Genomic DNA, 17,672 nt, shown 5'->3' with positions numbered 1-17,672 from the left:
CGTCTCTGTCTCGCAAGGAAAAATTTCACGCGTTTTCTGACATGCCGCATGGTTTTCATAGTTTTACTGCACTGTAATATTGAGCTCTGCAGCGTGGCCCAACGATTCAATATTCCGTGAGCGGAATACGTTCACTGCATCCCTTTTATACACGGGCTTAAGAGCCTTCCTTTCGTTTGAACTCAAAAGGTCACATCAAAATAACATTCAAAGCAAAACCGATTCTCTGCTATGGTTATAACGTTCTTATTTCTTTACGGCTTGTTTTGACTTAGAACGTTTTGGAGTCACGTGTTTCAGTGCAAAACTTGTAATGTAGACGAGTGGGTATGTATAGGCCGTTTCGAAACAAGCTTTCAGTCGCGACGCGCACATGCTCGCGTGAACACGGCCTCAAAGCTGGGCCCAGCGCGAAATGGCGGCAACTTTCCGATAACTTTCGTATCGTAACACGAAGTAACATATCTTTGTAGCTGAAGTAAAAACTATTGAAATAACCAGTGTTCACGACTGTAATACTAAAGTTTTGTTGTTTTATATTAGTGTTGGAAGATTATTTAGAAAATCTACTGAAGCCTGTTGATATAAACTGTTTCCAAGTACGTAAACTTTTTGTTGTTTTGAAAATAAATTGCTTTTTTAATTCAAATTTATTTTATTCCTTCTTTATGTTATGTCAGCTAAATTTTAAACTATTTAAAAAATCGATGAGTAATATTGAATATTTCAATCAAAATCAGTTAATTTCACGAAGACATATATTATTATTATCTTAATTAAGTTTTTGTCTAAACTTGTTTTCTTATAAAATATATATTTTAAATCGTTGGTCATTATATTATTGAGGAACAAAACTTTGAAGGTAATAAATAAATCTTTTCAGTGGTAAAAATTATGACTTTTATTTTATTATAGTGTTAAAAATTTAAGTAGTGTATATTCAGCGTGGACAATAAAAGTATCTAAAACCAAAATTGTCGTGTTATGAAACACAATATTAAGTATATTATTTTTTACAGAGCTGTTTAAAAATATACTATGGACATTATTAGATATTTAATTTTTATAGCTTACGGGATGGTATGTAATGCATAAAATAAACTTAATCAACGGGTTTGAATCACGACTGAAATTTGTTGTAAATTCCCCCAAAAATAAGAAGAAACGTACTAAAATCTTACGGTAAAATCATAACAGAACTATTTCAATACTTTTTTAGATTATTGCGTCTACACAGACAGATCACACTAAAATTATAAATGTGTGTCAATCACGTTGAAACTACTGAACAGATTTTGACGAAATTTGGTATACATACAAGGTATGAGCTAACTTGAGTGATAGAATACGTTTTATCTCACAGGAATACAGGCGAAGCCACTGGCAGAAGCTTGTAAACAATATATCTAACCATAGTATAAGTAGGTACTTATTTATGTAATCAGAACATATGTCTGCGGGCAGTATTTGTTATTTATGTAGCATGAGAATAATTAAACTGTTACTTAACGATTCAATATTAAATATGTAGCAAATGCTCTCCAATTACCTTATATTTAATTAAAGTCATACTAAAGCACGATTGTGTAAACACATGGGATGCTGTACCGAGGTCGTATAATGGGAGACATCAAGTTTACATAATTATATTTATCGATATCTTCCTAATTACTATTAAAATGTTTACTTTTGCTAATATCGGGGTAATTTAAATAGGTATTACCTACCTTCATTAGAAGACATTCTCCATGAGTTTCTTTATGTGACCCATAAATATTCTAGTTACTGTGATTAGTACAAACATAAACAACTTATTCGATTCTAAAGTATTGCGCATAATTATTTATTGGCTAATGAGATCAAGACATATCCTTGACGTAATATAAAACAAAGTTCTCAAGAAATCGGCAAAAATAAGGTCAGGCGCAGGACCAACGTATTCAAACGACCTTTCTCTTTTCTTAAGCCGCAAGAGTGTAAAACTTAGCCTAATTTTCTTCACTTTTTATTAAATTGTTTGTTCAGAGTACTCATATTAAAAATAAACACAATACCATTTTGCTTGATCCAAAAATCAGACGTGTTTAGAAGCAATAAGGATCAAAATCCTTAATCCGATATTCAGGTTTTAAGAAATGCGCACACGCACCAAATAGAAGTTCTATAGAAAAAGTAAACACATTAAAATTCACTGGTGAAATACGCTAGTCCGTTGTGACTGCTTACCACTACACCGAAAAAAAGATTTGTTGCCACAAACACCAGTAAAAAAAATAACTGTATTCTCTGCTTAACCCCTTTATAATGTTACTGCGTGATACATCGTATCTAAAAACTTCCCTATTATAAAGATGGAGTACAAGAAATGCCTCGAGAATTATTGATGAGGTTCCTCGATATTTTCCGTACGTTAATATTGGATGGAACTCCACGGTGATCTTATTAAAATAGAAATAAGATGGTGCACGGTGCACTGCATGTGTTTTATGCTCTTTTCATTTTAACGTAACGTAATGTCACGCCTTTTATCCCCAAAGAGGTAGCCAGAGGTGTACATGAACGTAACGGCAGATAATACTTCTATGATATAATGCATACCCATTTTTCACAATTTGTGTTATAAATCTCATATAATGAGCCTATTGTCATAGGGCACAATTCCAGACACAATTCCGTGCTACAACTGAGAAATTTCGAGAAATCGAAAAAAGCTGAGTAATACTTTGTTCGACCCGGGAATCGATTCCGAGACCGCCTTAACCAACGAGGCAATCCTTTCATTTTATTTTTCTTGCTTTTTCTTTCTCTTATTTTATTTATTTATTCTGTGCGAGCTTGTTCCTCAAATTATCAGAAACAACTGCATCTATTGTTTTTACTTTAATATTCTCATAATTTAAATTTAGAATAGGTATATTTTTTATTCAACGCAAGTTGCTTCTTCTGAAGTATAATAAATTAAATATTTAGTCGATACTTATGGTTTGACAAAATGTCCTATGGCTAAGCATATGCATTTGTAGACTTGCTCAAAGCCAAACAATTCTGCAGTAGGCAACTAATCTAAACCGTTAATCAAGCAAAATCACAAAACGAGCCAGTCATAAATTTAAACAAAATAGTGCCAGCAAAATTCCCCGTGGAAATAATATTCGGACAAATGAAAATTCCGACCGATGCATTCGGGATCGCGAACGGCGCTCGGAGGTTTTAATTCCCTTGACTGTTGCGAATCGGCGCATGTTTTTTCATTAAAACGCATTCAATACGACGACGACGTGGCTTTGAAAAAGCGGACCTTTTCAAAAAATATTTTCCTGACATTCCACTGTGCACTGCGCTCGTTTCATTCACGGCCTTTTTGTAAAGAATTAAAAAATCGACGCTTTTAATGTCTGCGTTGTGACAGCGATGTTACCTGCGTCGTGCGTAATCCAATAATACAGTCGACTTGTCAATGTTTCATTATATTTTTAGTTATAAGTATAATTATATCTGTTGTCATTGTTCGTCAGCCATTTATTATGACGCGTATTGTTAATTGTTGTTTTAATTTAAATAAAATACATGTATAATCATGTGCAATTACATATTTCACATTTGTAATTTGAATATGGTACGTTTTTCACAATTTGTCATCACATAGCAAATATTTATCTGTAGTAGGTAATGATTTTATTCAGTGGTGATAAGTTGTCATGATAACAAGTAAGAAGCCACAACTTTACCTCATTCGACATCTTTCAAATAAACAACATATTACTGGGCCCGGTAACAGTCAGCAAATAAGATTAAAATTTCAAAATTAGATAATTAATGATAACATAAAGTACAGCACTGTTCAAAGAGTAAAATCTCTTGAATTTTGAAGAGTATTAAAACTGGTAATTGTACTTACTACGTACTAGAGATTGTTAATTAATTGTTTTTATTAAACGTTTTATACATAATACCTACTTTCTTAATTATATTGTACCTATATGGCTTAATTAAATAGTTTGGTAGAAGCTCATGACGGTAAACTTTGTCTGTGATAACAACATTTGCCACAATCCCTACTCTTCCCTCGGATAGTACAAGAAACGACTCAAAACAGATACCGGGTAATAACACTCTCTGACTTCCTGAACCTTTAAGACTACGATCTCCCACCCGTCTGCCAATTGGAGCTGCGGATTACCTTTTACCAGGCTCCAGCTCCGGCTTGAAAAGCCTGGGTACTTTTTAGTCAGTGGGAGTCTGACACTCCGTCTTGCATCGCCTAAGGCGAGAGAAGCCATTGGATTGATTTTTCCCCTTAAAAAAACCCCGTCTGCCCAGGTTAAAGATTTTACTTAAAATGATCACACCTGCTCAAATTGAACTGAAATGGCATCGATATATATGTCGAACATTGAACTTACTTTTTATGTAAATCAACTCAACCTCAGACAACACGACATTAAAAAACTTAATACTAACTGACAACATAAATAAATAATGTACCATTACAAATCCAATATCTTCATTCCAGTAATATAGATGTAACACTAACACGAATACATGTTCTAAAGCTTTATCAACTGTTAATTACAGTCCTTTCTTAGCTGTCATTCGGACCGTGCCGAAGTGGTTGTGTTGTGGTCTCAATGACACCCTCACCTCTCCATTACTGCGCCATGGAGCAGGGTTAACGACTCGTTCGCGTGATGGCACACAACTTTATGCTTATTTATACGATGAGGCGAACAAACTCGACGGTCGACATCAACATGGACGGCGACATATCAAATCTCCATTATCAGCGGTCGCTCCGGAACAAACGCCGATGGCCTCGGCGAAATTTTTTTAAACTTCCCTTTTTAGTTTCATATTTTTAGGTTGAATAACAGTTTTGTGAGTTTAAGATTTAGATTGGGATCGAGTTGTTTTTGTCTTAATTAAGTTATAAACTCTAGTAGGTACCTAATGATTTTATTCAGTGGTGTGCTGTTAGTGCTGTGCTGAAATGTATTACAAGTACCGATACAGCAGGTTCAGTTCGTGACCTCATACTTACAATTTTATTCACCATAGAAAGTTGGTAAATCCAATGAATTAATAATATATTTATTATGTATCATCAGTTCCTCAGTTAAAATAAATACAATTATAAAAATATCTTCATGTTTAGTATGAATAAGCTATAACTATACATTTTTGTTTTAAAAGATTCTCATCATTTCATCATTGCCTTTATTAAATATCACGGCTTCGTTTTAATTCTATGAAAGAGCTGCGGTCCGATTCCATCATTGTTACATGGCGAAGTAAGGTAGGGTGAGACTTTTACGAGCAAATAATCGTGATCGTAAATGTCTACCGTCTACCCGTAGTTTATCTATGAGAGAATAGAAAACTAATCAGGTTTAGTGTAATGTATTTAGTTAAAACGTCAGTAATTATAGAAAATTAGCAATTAACTTAAGTGTTGTTGTGCAAGTTACTTATAAATTTTGTAAGTTCTATCTGCTTAGATGTTCATTGAAGGTCCGAGTGCACAAAATTTATTTAAAAATATTTCTAAACGCCTGGTCGACGGATCTCGTGACCATAGACTGTACCCTTAGTACAAGAGCGTGTTTAGCGCTCTGATGGGAATATCGAATAAATCAACCAATCAAAGCGCCCAACGCGTTATCGTTTCGATAACTTTAAACATAAAGCAAACACGTACTAAGGGTCTGTTCCTCGGACACAGGTTAGGCATAGCTATACAACGTGACAATGCTGCCAGCCTTCTGGGTACTTTCCCCGCTGATGTCGATACGGACAAATTTTTTGATGCTCTGTAAATAGTACTTAGGTAATTTTTAGTTGACGTTTATTTTATTTTCTTTGTTTTTTTTTTTTAATTTTATAGAGGTAAATATATTTTTTTTACTTAATTAACCGTGTTCCCTAAATGGGGCAAAGCGCGTCTGCAGAAGTTCTCCATAGCGACTTGTCTTCAAGCTTGGAACTAAAGATTTATTTTTACTTACTTCTTTTTAATATCAACCCTTTGTTATTACTTTATTCCTAAACAAATTGAATATTAACATAATATAATTATAATAATAGAATTAAGTGCAAATAAAAGAAATGGTATGCATAAAATTTTTTTCTACTTATGAATGATTAATTAATGAGACATGTTTCGTAAATGAATAACTAATAGGCTTCTGACAGTTTTGTGTTTATAAGGTATTAAATAACATTTTTATTTATATTCGTAAATAAATTATGTGGTAAGGTTAAACTATGGCGAAGTCGTAAGCGCTTTCAAGCGAAGTGTTTATTTGTATTAACACTAGGAATAGTGGTATTTATAACTTCTGCAACCACCTTAGCCCCAGTGCACACCGCCAGTAAACATAAGAATATGGGGCTCCAGAGCCCTCATTGTGCAATGCTTGTTTCGGCATATCCCAAAAAATTACATAGGCACTTTTCAATAAAATTAGAAGGTACCTAATAGACAACATACGTTGGTAATTAACCCGTATTTTTACAAATTTACCTTACTAAAGATATTCCAATACTGTCGTAATAGCCATTTTCGCGCAATTTCCAAATGTTTATTTAGTAGAGTAAATAGGTCATTGCGGTGTGCATAGGTCCACGATGGACGGCCAATCTGCCACTGCTCTATTTCCCACGTTTTGTTAGAACTGGATTCGTAATTACGACTTTTTGGAAACACATATATATTCATTGTTTTTAAAGACTGTGTATTTCCAAAATGTAAAGTTTCTGAAAATAACAATGGCGGACAACAATGTTCAAAATCTTGTCATGAATAATAAAGTTTCTGACTCTTTATTAATAAAAATAATTTAACTATAGGTAGTAAAAACCAATAACATAAATGAGATCAAATTTAACATTATACTAAGCATAAAAAACTAATAACGTTTTTAACTTATTTGTACTTAAATAGGAAATGATAAAACGATTAATCTAACAAGAATATTTTCTTTGTTTCAGATGCAACCATGAAATCATATAAAAGAGAACGTCCAAAGTTTCCCCACTAAGGATTCGAGCGTTTTATTTCTATCATGAAAAAGTTAAAGAAGTCTGAATACTCCAGCGATAAAATGTAAACAAATTCCAATGCCGGGTCTGATAGAGAACGTGTCATAGACAATGCACAGCCTCCTTGGAGCGGCTGTAGTGTCGGCATTACTGCAGATACTGCTCTCCTGCACGGGTAAATAATTTCACATTATTCTAAATTTAAAATTCAATATTAAATTATAATCTGTTCCATTTTGACATAAGGAAGTCCATTCATAATGACTGTCTATTTTTACATTATTCTAAATTTAAAATTCAATATTAAATTATAATTTGTTCCATTTATGACATAAGGAAGAAATTAAAATTTAATATTATCCAATCCATCCATTCATAACGAGTGTGTCTATTCTCGTAGATAATTACGTGTAAACTGTTTTCGTCATTATAACAAGTACCACAAAAAAAAAGAAAATAAGCTTTAGGTCAGCAAAAACAAAGTGCAGGTTCGTAATTAGTGTTTTTATCGTAGCTTCGTATCCTCCCCTTGCGGTTAAGCAGCAAGTAAAATATTTCACCATAAAATAAAAGAAAACAGACTTTATGAGCCTGAAAATAAAATACCTTTCCCCACTCGTGGTTTTATGAGCGTTACTGAAAATGGCTATGCTTAATATTATTGTATGGTAAACTCGTTTCAAATTGAAACGGAAACTTTAGAACAAACTTTAGGATTACTTGTCTGGTGAGAGTATCGCTATTGTGAGTTGTCTTAACAAATCCTGATTTATGTGGAGAAGTGAGCGGGGTAGGGAATTAATTTAATGATGTCACATCTCATTGTTAGTTGTTAGTAGTTGTAGAGATAATATTATTCTTTCCGTGCGCTGAGCATTAGCCAGCGCCGGCGGCGGTAGTCGGATCGCGGAGACAGGCCGGTCCGGGCCGGAAGCAGCTGTGTCGTTCGCGTGCTGTTTGCCAATTTATCACTAAGCTGATTATATATAGGATCGTCCTTGTGACGTGCTTTATGACCTTGTTTGCTCTCCTTCCATTGTATCGCACTCCCTTATTTACACACCTTTTAAGCCAAGACAAAAATTGGAGGAGAATTTCTCGTGTCAACATCCGTTGTCGCCTTGTTCCAACACGTGTATATGTTTTTGTTATGTTACTTTATGTTTTATTTAGCAATATGAGGAACATTTTCTTGATATTGTTCGTATCTTCTTGTTGGTAAATATTTGTGAACGAAATTATAAATAGGTAACGATTAGGTTAGCTTTTTTGATCACTGTATGAACTATAGTTATATTTTTATGACATATTCTTTACTACCAAAAACTAAGACTGCCTCGTTGGCAAGGATCGTGCTCGGGTTGAGGTTCTGCGGGTTGGGCAAAGTATTACTGGATTTTTTCGGTTTTCGAAAATTTCCTTTGTTTGTGTAGCACGGTGTCTGGAATGGTGCCCAGTATATGGCAATAGGCTATTACATAAAACTTATAACACTATATGGGGAAAAGTGGATGTATATTATACTGTGGAATTACATAGTAATGTGCACCTCTGCTTACCCCTTCGGGGATAAACACGTGACGATACGATACGAAAAAATAAGAGAAAAATAAATCTTAAATAATTTCGAATTACAATTAATTTTGAAGTTAATAACACTTAGCAGCTATCTGGGAGTATGAAACTTTGGTTCACATAGTCAAACAGTCGTGAAGTGCCAAGTTACTGCGGACTGTTGAAACTTCATGTATCTCCTAAGCACGACGCGTGGACGTGGATCATGACGTCATATTCATTTAGGAATGTTAGGCATACTATTTCACTAAATTGTTTGTGTATTTTTGCATATGAAAGTACTGTATTTCATGTCTATTTTCGTTTCATATGAATAGCGAAATAGGGAAAATTTCAATTTAAAAATGGATGTACTGAAATGTATTCCGTATGCCTTAAATTGAGACTAAAATCTCTAAAATGTTTACAAAATGTGACACAAAAACTAAAGTAAATCCTCAAAAGCATCGACCTAATTCTTTCAACTCACCTAACTATGAAAACGTTTATATCTAAACTGAAACGAAATAACATTTTATTTCATTGCAACGATACCTATCTTCCTTAAATCTTCCTTCTTTTCTCAAAGCCACGGATACAACAATAAAATTGTTTAAATAAAATGCATAAAAGTAAACAAGAGTACAAAAGGCGCGCCACAAATTGTGTTTTCAGTGCTAGGTTTGAGCGCAGGTGCCACAGCCCGCCTTAAGCTCCGCCGGACCGCAGCCAAATCCGCATGTAACTTTAATTTAACTTTGCTTCACTGAATATTGTCCTTACATTGAAATTTGAATTATGAGTTTGAGCTAACGTCACGCTCAATGCAGCTCCCAGAAACTTCGCTTTAATCTCTAACATGTGGGAGATATAAAATTATTAATTAATGCAGTTGTTGAATTTCATATGATCGTGGAATTTTAATTAAAATGCATAAAGGAATGGTAGCAGTTTGGGAATGAAATCCAACTGAATTATAGAGTTAATGTTACGTGGTCATCAAATTGCATGTACCTAGATATGAAATTATAATTTTGGTTCAAATAAACTAAAGTAATTATATTAAGTGGCTTTTAACTTTCCTCTGTGAAGCATTTATTAACAATACTGGAGGATGTAGACATGTTTTCGTGTTGTTGTACGATAAAAACTTACAAATTTATGATAAACTGAACGTATGAAATGTTCAAGCACAATAGTAAGGAATTTGCATGTAGACGTTTTACCGCAGACGGTGCAACCCGCGATACCACTTGAATACGTAACGTGGTTCATACCGCGAATGCTGTTACAAACGCACCGCAATATAAGACATTATACCTCCTTCGCAGATCTTTTTCTAATCAATGTCAAAGTAAACTTTATAACCAATACAGCAAAGTACATTTCGTTACGATTAAAACATTCAATAGGGTATTTGTTATGAGACAATTTAAGCATGTGCAGGTGACTTAAAAATGTAGTGTTCTATGCAAAAACCTACCAAAATCAAATGTTTGTACAAAACTTGATATCTGTGCTATTGATCGTTGAAGAGTTCCCATCTGCGATTATTCCAGAAATTTTCAGATCCTCTAGCCACCCGGAAATCTTGAACCCGAGACCCCTTGATCGCACTTGCAACCACTCGGAGGCAGAAGAGTACAAAGTTTATAAAGGAAAAAAAGCTTATGAATAATATAAATCCTTCATAATAAAAGCAATTGTTACTAGTTATACAATGAAGCAACTTCTACTGAAGAGAAATTGAATTAAGATATTAAACTCCAGACTCGTATGATGAACTAAATTCGTGTGGACAAAAGTTTTGAAGTTTCCATTTTGATGCTGTTAGTCTAGTCTAGACTAGTCTAATAGTAGGATGAGTAGTAGATATCCTACTATAACGGGGAAATAATTCATATTATATCAAAGCTTCAGAGGTCTTGGGACTATTTTCTGAGTTAAGTAGGATTAAATTAACTAAAATCACGTAATTACTTTGTAAATCGAATGGAGAATCGAAGCTCTACTAGTTTCGAGTCACCCTCTTCACAAGATCAGCGTCGCACTTGCAACCTACTCTAATTTACGTGAGGCAACCGTAATTTTTAATTAGTAGTATGTCTCAATAGTTATTATAAGTAGTATTATCATCATTTTTATTTTCGAAACGCTGGGTAAGAAACTGGTTTGTATAGATGTCTCCTACTATATCTTCTATTAAGTACCTGTAATTGTATAGTTGCAATTGTAATATAATAATAATACATCCGATTTCTTAAACGTCGTGTCTATCTAACTCTTTCCCGTTGTTATCCCAAACCTACATAAAAGTAAACATGTCGGCTACCTACATGATCCTTGTAGACTAAACCATATTGGTTTACATGTAACCAACCACTCAGAAGTTAAATATAGACCGAAAAACATACAAAGTTCTATAAATATTGTGCCACAAGCTTCCGATAATACTAAGAAATGATACAGGAAAATAAATTTGATTTATTTTTGAAACGTAACTTCATTCAATTCCCACATAATAAGTAACCCTCAAGTTCCTACTTAGTCCTACATAATTAATTAAAAAGTTATCAGGAATTCGAAAATAATTATGTATCAAAACAAAACCTTAAGAAGTCATCACTTTTTATTGTGTAGGTAGAGGTATATTACAGCTCACCCACTTATCGTAGCCAAAATTAATCACTCAATTATTATGTCTATTAAACTCATGACCGAATACTCAAACGCTACTCAATTTTAAGACTCTCTCAAATGTAGTTCTGTCACTATCAATTTTTTTATAAAATGCCAGAGATAGCACGATATTTAAGTATAACTTAAAATTGAGTAGCGTTTGAGTATTAGGGCTTAGGCAGCCTACTCGGCAGATTTTAAAATAAAATGTAGAAATAAAACTGTATAAATACATTATTTAAAGTTCAGTCATCACATCGCAATTTCACACGATAGAGCGAATGAGTAACATTGAGTAACGGCTCGAATCCGAGCGAACGTCTGATATCAGTGGACTTGTGTCAGTGCAGATCTGAATCTGTATGGGTCAATATAAGATTACTATTCTATATAATACTGTTACTTTACTCCTTGATATGCTAAGATCCTTATTAAGTGACACTGAATATTATTCACAGATGGGCTTACAAAAAAGAGGTTGCTAAGGTATAATATCTATAATTTTATATTATACATCCGCGACTTCGTTAAACGTCGAATAGTGACTTCCGTCAAATTTTATATAAATATACCCTTTCCCGATCTCGCGGGATCCTCAACCTACATGAATGTGGAAATATGTCGGGAACTACTTCAAAAATCAACATAATGAGCTCTGCGTTTGTAGACTATACCACTTGGGCATTGTATTTAAAAACGGACTTTAACTAAACAAATATTATAATCTCCGAAGATTAAAACTAACCGAAAACATACTACGAATTACGAAGTTCTATAACAATTAAAAAAGAAATTATATTACAACCTGCCATAAGCTAACCAAGCTTAATACTAAGATAATGATAAAGGAAACGACTTAAATTTTGATTTATTTTTATAAACGTAGACTTACAATTTTAGTTAAAACAACTAACTACAGTAACTACTAATAATCGATATCCTAAGTTCCTACGTTAAAAAGTTTAACCAGAAAACCAGGAAAACCCAACAAATCTTACATAATTAATACAACGAAACCAATATAAATATCACGAAACAGCAGGACCACTTCGAAAATAATTATGTATCAAAACAATTTTCTACCTTAAGAAGTCTCACTTTTATATTGTCTATAGGTAGAGACAACTTGGATTATTATTTAGCTCACCCACTTTCGTACTAAAAGTTTAATTATATTGATATAATTTTTTTCAAAATTTTTACTAATTGTTATTATGTCAGATAATTAAACTAATGACCGAATACTCAAACGCTACTCAATTTTAAGACATCTCTCAAATGTAATTCTGTCACTATCAATTTTTTTTAACCAATGCCAGAGTATAGCACGATATTGTAAGTACTAAAGTACTTAAAATTGAGTAGCGTAAATTTAGTTTATTTTTAGGGCTTTAGGCACCTACTTTATTTTTAGTCATGTTTATATTGAATTGTAATAACGTATCATAAAATAAAATGTAGAAATAAAACTGTACCTCTCGCTGTATAAATGCGACTGACATTATTTAAAGTTCAGCAGATCAGTCACATCGCAATTTCACACCCGATCCGCAGAGCGATTAATTGAGTAACATTGAGTAACGGCTCGAATCCGAGCGAACGTCTGATATCAGTGGACTTGTGTCAGTATTTTAGATCTGATTTTTATTTATGGGTCAATTTTTATTTTATTTTTATTTTATTTTTATTTTATATAAGATTACTATTCTATATAATACTGTTACTTTACTCCTTGATAGGTTATTGCTCGAATACTCAAACGCTACTCAATTTTAAGACGCTCTCAAATGTAGTTCTGTCACTATCAAGTCTTTATAAAATGACAGAGATAGCACGATATTTAAGTACAACTTAAAATTGAGTAGCATTTGAGTATTCGGGCGTAAGATCCACTTTTATAATTGTTACTGTGACTACCGAATATTAAGTCTCTCTCACAGATGGGCTTACCTCTAATACAAAGAGGTTGCTCGAGGTATAATATCTATCATTTAATTATGATGTTATACAAAGTTAATATAAAAAAGATAAACAAGACAAACAAGAAAATTTATGTCAATGAAATTATTTAGGAAAAGGAAAAATAAAAATGTCGACCCACACCGGTATTAGGATTTTTTTGTATTTATTCCTTCATTAATTTCGAGACAAAAATAAATACTTACGACCAAATAAATGTCAAATGAAATTGTAATATTATTTTGTAGAGATGTTATTTGCCTATTAATAAATTCATTAGTAGTAACATGATTCGATGCTGCAGTCAGCATCTGTATTTATTTGTCAACCTTAATGAAACTAGAATGAATTCCACGAAAATTGGACTGAATAGTAGAGAAATAAGATTTCATTTAGAATATCGCCATAAATATTAATTAATATGAGACTAAATGCACACAACAAAAGCAATGAAATCGAGAATAATATGAGCAGTGGCACAATACGAAGTCAGTGCGCGTGTTATGTGTTATGTAAGAAGCACTCAGGACACGATTAAAATTATTCGCGCGAACGAAGCTTTTGTTATGCGGACGTCGGCACTAGTTTGCGATACGACGCGATCGCAGTCTTGCACATCCGCTCAAAGAACATCCAATGCACCGTGAAATTGCCTATTTTCCACGTGATTTTATTTATTTATTTCATACATCGATGACATTTCCATTCGTTTCGTTTCGGCTCAATGCATCGGAAAATCGTTACGGAAGTCTGGATGCATCCGAATCATCCCTGTTTCGTCCGCGTACAACAGCAGGCGACGAGCGCACTCCTTACTTTTAATTCTTGAACATTCTCGAACTTACTTGCTATGCATTTAAAATGTACGAAAGTACAATGTGTCTACAAGCAGCGCATCCTGTTTAAATTTGTTAAGCCCGCAGTGCATTGAACGGTACCACGTAGACAGTAGAGTCCCGTTTGGAATGCAAACGTAGACACATATATCATTTGCCTCACTCGAAACGGAAACTGATTCATTTCCGATGCATGGTTGAAGCTCTTTGTGGAGTTCGTCGGCTGCGAATTGCTCACGTTTTCAACATTTGATTGCGACATCAATACCTTTGAAATGTTGTTAATTGTAAATTACTGTGCTTACGGCGATGCAGGAACTTTACAGGTGCTATCTAAAAGTAACCATAAATCTTCCTGTTAGTGAAGCGTAAACAAGGTTAAACATACAATAGTAAGTAGGTAAGTATTTCCCGCGGGTAAGCGCTGGAAGGTGTGCCGACTTCCAGACTCCGTCGAGCCTTAAAACTAAGCAGACGCTGACTGGCATCTCCCGCGCGAGCACTTTCCTACTTCACGTAGCAATCGCGTCTGCAAAATGCAACAATGCATAAGAATTCAATCTTACGTTTGTTTCGATATACTTACTCGGGTACCGTCGACAATATATGTTATTTTCTGTTTTCGCACGGTACAACTGAATAGTGCATACATTTTAAAATATTTTATCAATGTTAACTTTATGACACAAAACATTATTTTGTCTACACTAGCAGTTCCACTTTATCACTGGTAGCGTGGCACATAAATTATTGTGATACAACTTGCAAGATGTTATATATTGATCTGAAATACTTATTCAAAGTTCAGTTATTCATAGATTGAGCAGGAAGCGCGCGTAGCCTCAGGTGTTGTTTTCGACACTAAAGTTGCTCTAAGCCGCACTGAGCTGTACTTAATGTCCATGCAGGCTTGCGAGCTCACTTAATATTATCTCTGTTGCCGAAGTTACAAAGCAATCATTATAGTTTGTTGTATATAACGAAGCTTGTCGTTTCAGCGACACAAGCTTACTAGTCTGATTACAAAAGCTTAAAACTATCTATCTTTTATCTAGTCTATTCCTAAAGGAGCACGTATGAACCTAATATTCCGAATATAGAAATTCGCAAAAGCAAAATATCGTATGCAATATATTATTTCAAATAAACGGGGCCGTACTCCGTGAGGCTGAAGTTTGTTGAGTAGCATTAAAAGATTAAAAGTCGACAGTTCGCTCAAGCTGTATCGAATCGAAACTGGAAACGATCTCTCGACTCGACTGTAACATATATTTGCGATGCAGGCGGCGCGTCCGTGGCGAACTTCGCCTGGCGAATGCAAAAATTTAAATTAAAAACATAAATCAGCCGTGTATCGAGTAACTTTCGAGATTGGTGTATATTTCGAATGCACGTTTCACTACACGTATTATGATTTTAACTTTGTTGATTTTAATTAAACTACGCCCAATAAATAGCATGATGACATTTGTAAGAGCCCGTGACAAATGTATCCAATGAACAAGCAAAAAATTAACGCAAATATAATTTGTAACGTAAGAATCTCTACTGAGTATTTTCGAATTAATTGCTTTGAAATTATTATGAGTATCATAATCTCATAATCTTAATTAAGAGAACTTTAGCCAGCTCAAATTAGAAATTTTAATCTTTTGTAAATCCTTCTCCCGTAAGCGGGTGGTGTTTATGGAGTCGGATTTTTTGAGCGTTTGGCGTTAAATGTATTTTTATTTAATTTGAAGTGGAATTATAGCAGCCAGAAGCTGCTAAAATTATATAATTTAAACTGGGAACATCTAAGTAGCACAGGATTACAGTTGATTCATAAAATGTTCGTACATTTATAAATTCAAATTACTGATGTAGGCAAGTTTTACGAAATGCTAAACAATTTCGTATTTGATAGCATAATATAAACAAATATTGCAATATCGACTAAACACTGACAATTTAAATACACATCAATTTATGAATTTAACGTGAAACAGTAAAATGTTCTAAAAAAACAGCAAACAATATAATCGTATTGAAACAACAGACCTGTCAGACAAAGTTTACGGTGCAAGCACCTCGCTCCGTACAGTCAGAGACAATAGTGCATCTTTTAAAATACCAATACTTTATTTTATTATAATGGAAACTAACATTCCCCAGTTCATATACCTCCATATATACTTCTTGAATGAAATGGGTCCAAATAAATGTCTATTTTTGTAATGTTTTTTGTTTTAACACTATTGTCGGTCACTGTACATAGCTAAGGTACTTAAACACAAACAATAGCGGGTGTCAAACATCGCACCACGTCAAGGAAAAACCGTTTTGTTTCAAAAGAATAACGCTTTTCCGCTCCATTGGCTCAATCATTTCATTTCCATTGATTCGCTTGAGGAAAACACGAGAAAAGAAAGATAAAAATTGAATGTTATACAAAACAATAGATATAACAAAATTTGTTTCAAATTTATTGAAATATGAGTCTTTAAGAAAATGTTTTCATAGCTCTATAAATATCTTTTCGTGATTCATAGATTCCTGTTAGGATTGGATATCAAAACCACTTACCTACTTATCCGATGACAAGAAATCTTAGTAAAAGACTCTTCATATGAAAATGTAAACTTCCTATCCAGTTCATTTAACTATTAGGCACTTACTAAAACTTTCCTAAGTTTGAGGATTCACAAGAGTAAGTATCGTTCACCTGTAAAAATGTGATATTTGTTATTATGACGATAAACTTGTCGTACATTGCAAAAATGTACTTTCTGCACGCAACAGTTTAATGTGCCTATACATAAACTTATAAACTTTGATTCGAATTAAGTTGTTGAAGAACACAAAAATGTTTATAGATTGTTTTACAAACTAAGTTTGAAATATCAATTACTAAAGAATACAAAGTAACAGAGCAAATTAAAGCTGATTCGATATTGAATAAGTTTATAAGACAGGTAAATGTTCAGTAAGAATTTATTAAATAAACACCGCCGTTTATTTAAATCTGTTCTTGCTACATTGTTAACTAAATATAGAAAAACTCGAAACTTCATTTTACAATCAAAGTAAGAAACAAATAAATTATTGAGAACATTATTACGAAACTTGTTTACCTATACAAACGGATGTCAACAAAGTAATGGCCAGTCTTAACAATCAGTCTACATATACACGTCAGTAGATATTATTATTAAAAATATATTTTTGAAAGAAAGTCCTTAACAAATGAATCTATATTCTATCTCCTGTAGCCCAATCTATAGACAGATACATTTGATACTGGTCGTTAGTAAAACCATGCCATGTATAAAAAAAATCTCTAGTCGAAACACTAAGTAAAATGGTTCAAGTTATAACAAGTAGGGTTGCTAATTTCATGAACAGTGCAGACTTAATTAGAGTGGTCTGATTGCAGCCGTCAGTGGCGTCAGCTGGGAGGAATGGTGGACCTACGACGGGATCTCAGGTGAGCTCCATTTATTCTACACACCCCACATCAACCTACTCCAATTTGTCAAATAATTTCATATGATTTTCAACTTTACTAAGTGAGGATAAAGTTGAAAATGGATGTGATCGGTTGGTTTAGGTTGACATGCTGGTGTC

General features: G+C 33.6%; 1 protein-coding gene across 1 annotated transcript in view; it reads left to right on the top strand.

The window, feature by feature from the left end:
- Window positions 1-360: 360 nt before the first annotated feature.
- LOC118263743 (carbonic anhydrase-related protein 10) overlaps window positions 361-17,672 on the top strand; it is a 32,450-nt gene continuing 15,138 nt past the window's right edge. Inside the window, exons 1-3 of the mRNA XM_035575906.2 lie at window positions 361-599; window positions 6,988-7,213; window positions 17,482-17,532. Coding sequence (XP_035431799.1) covers window positions 7,150-7,213; window positions 17,482-17,532 — 115 coding nt within the window. The 5' untranslated portion in view covers window positions 361-599; window positions 6,988-7,149. The remainder of the gene's footprint in view (window positions 600-6,987; window positions 7,214-17,481; window positions 17,533-17,672) is intronic.

The sequence above is a fragment of the Spodoptera frugiperda genome, chromosome 27 (assembly GCF_023101765.2).
Source record: "Spodoptera frugiperda isolate SF20-4 chromosome 27, AGI-APGP_CSIRO_Sfru_2.0, whole genome shotgun sequence".
NCBI classification, from domain to species: Eukaryota; Metazoa; Arthropoda; class Insecta; order Lepidoptera; family Noctuidae; genus Spodoptera; species Spodoptera frugiperda.
Note: the sequence above shows the minus strand (reverse complement) of the source record. Positions and strands in the feature narration are given on the sequence as shown.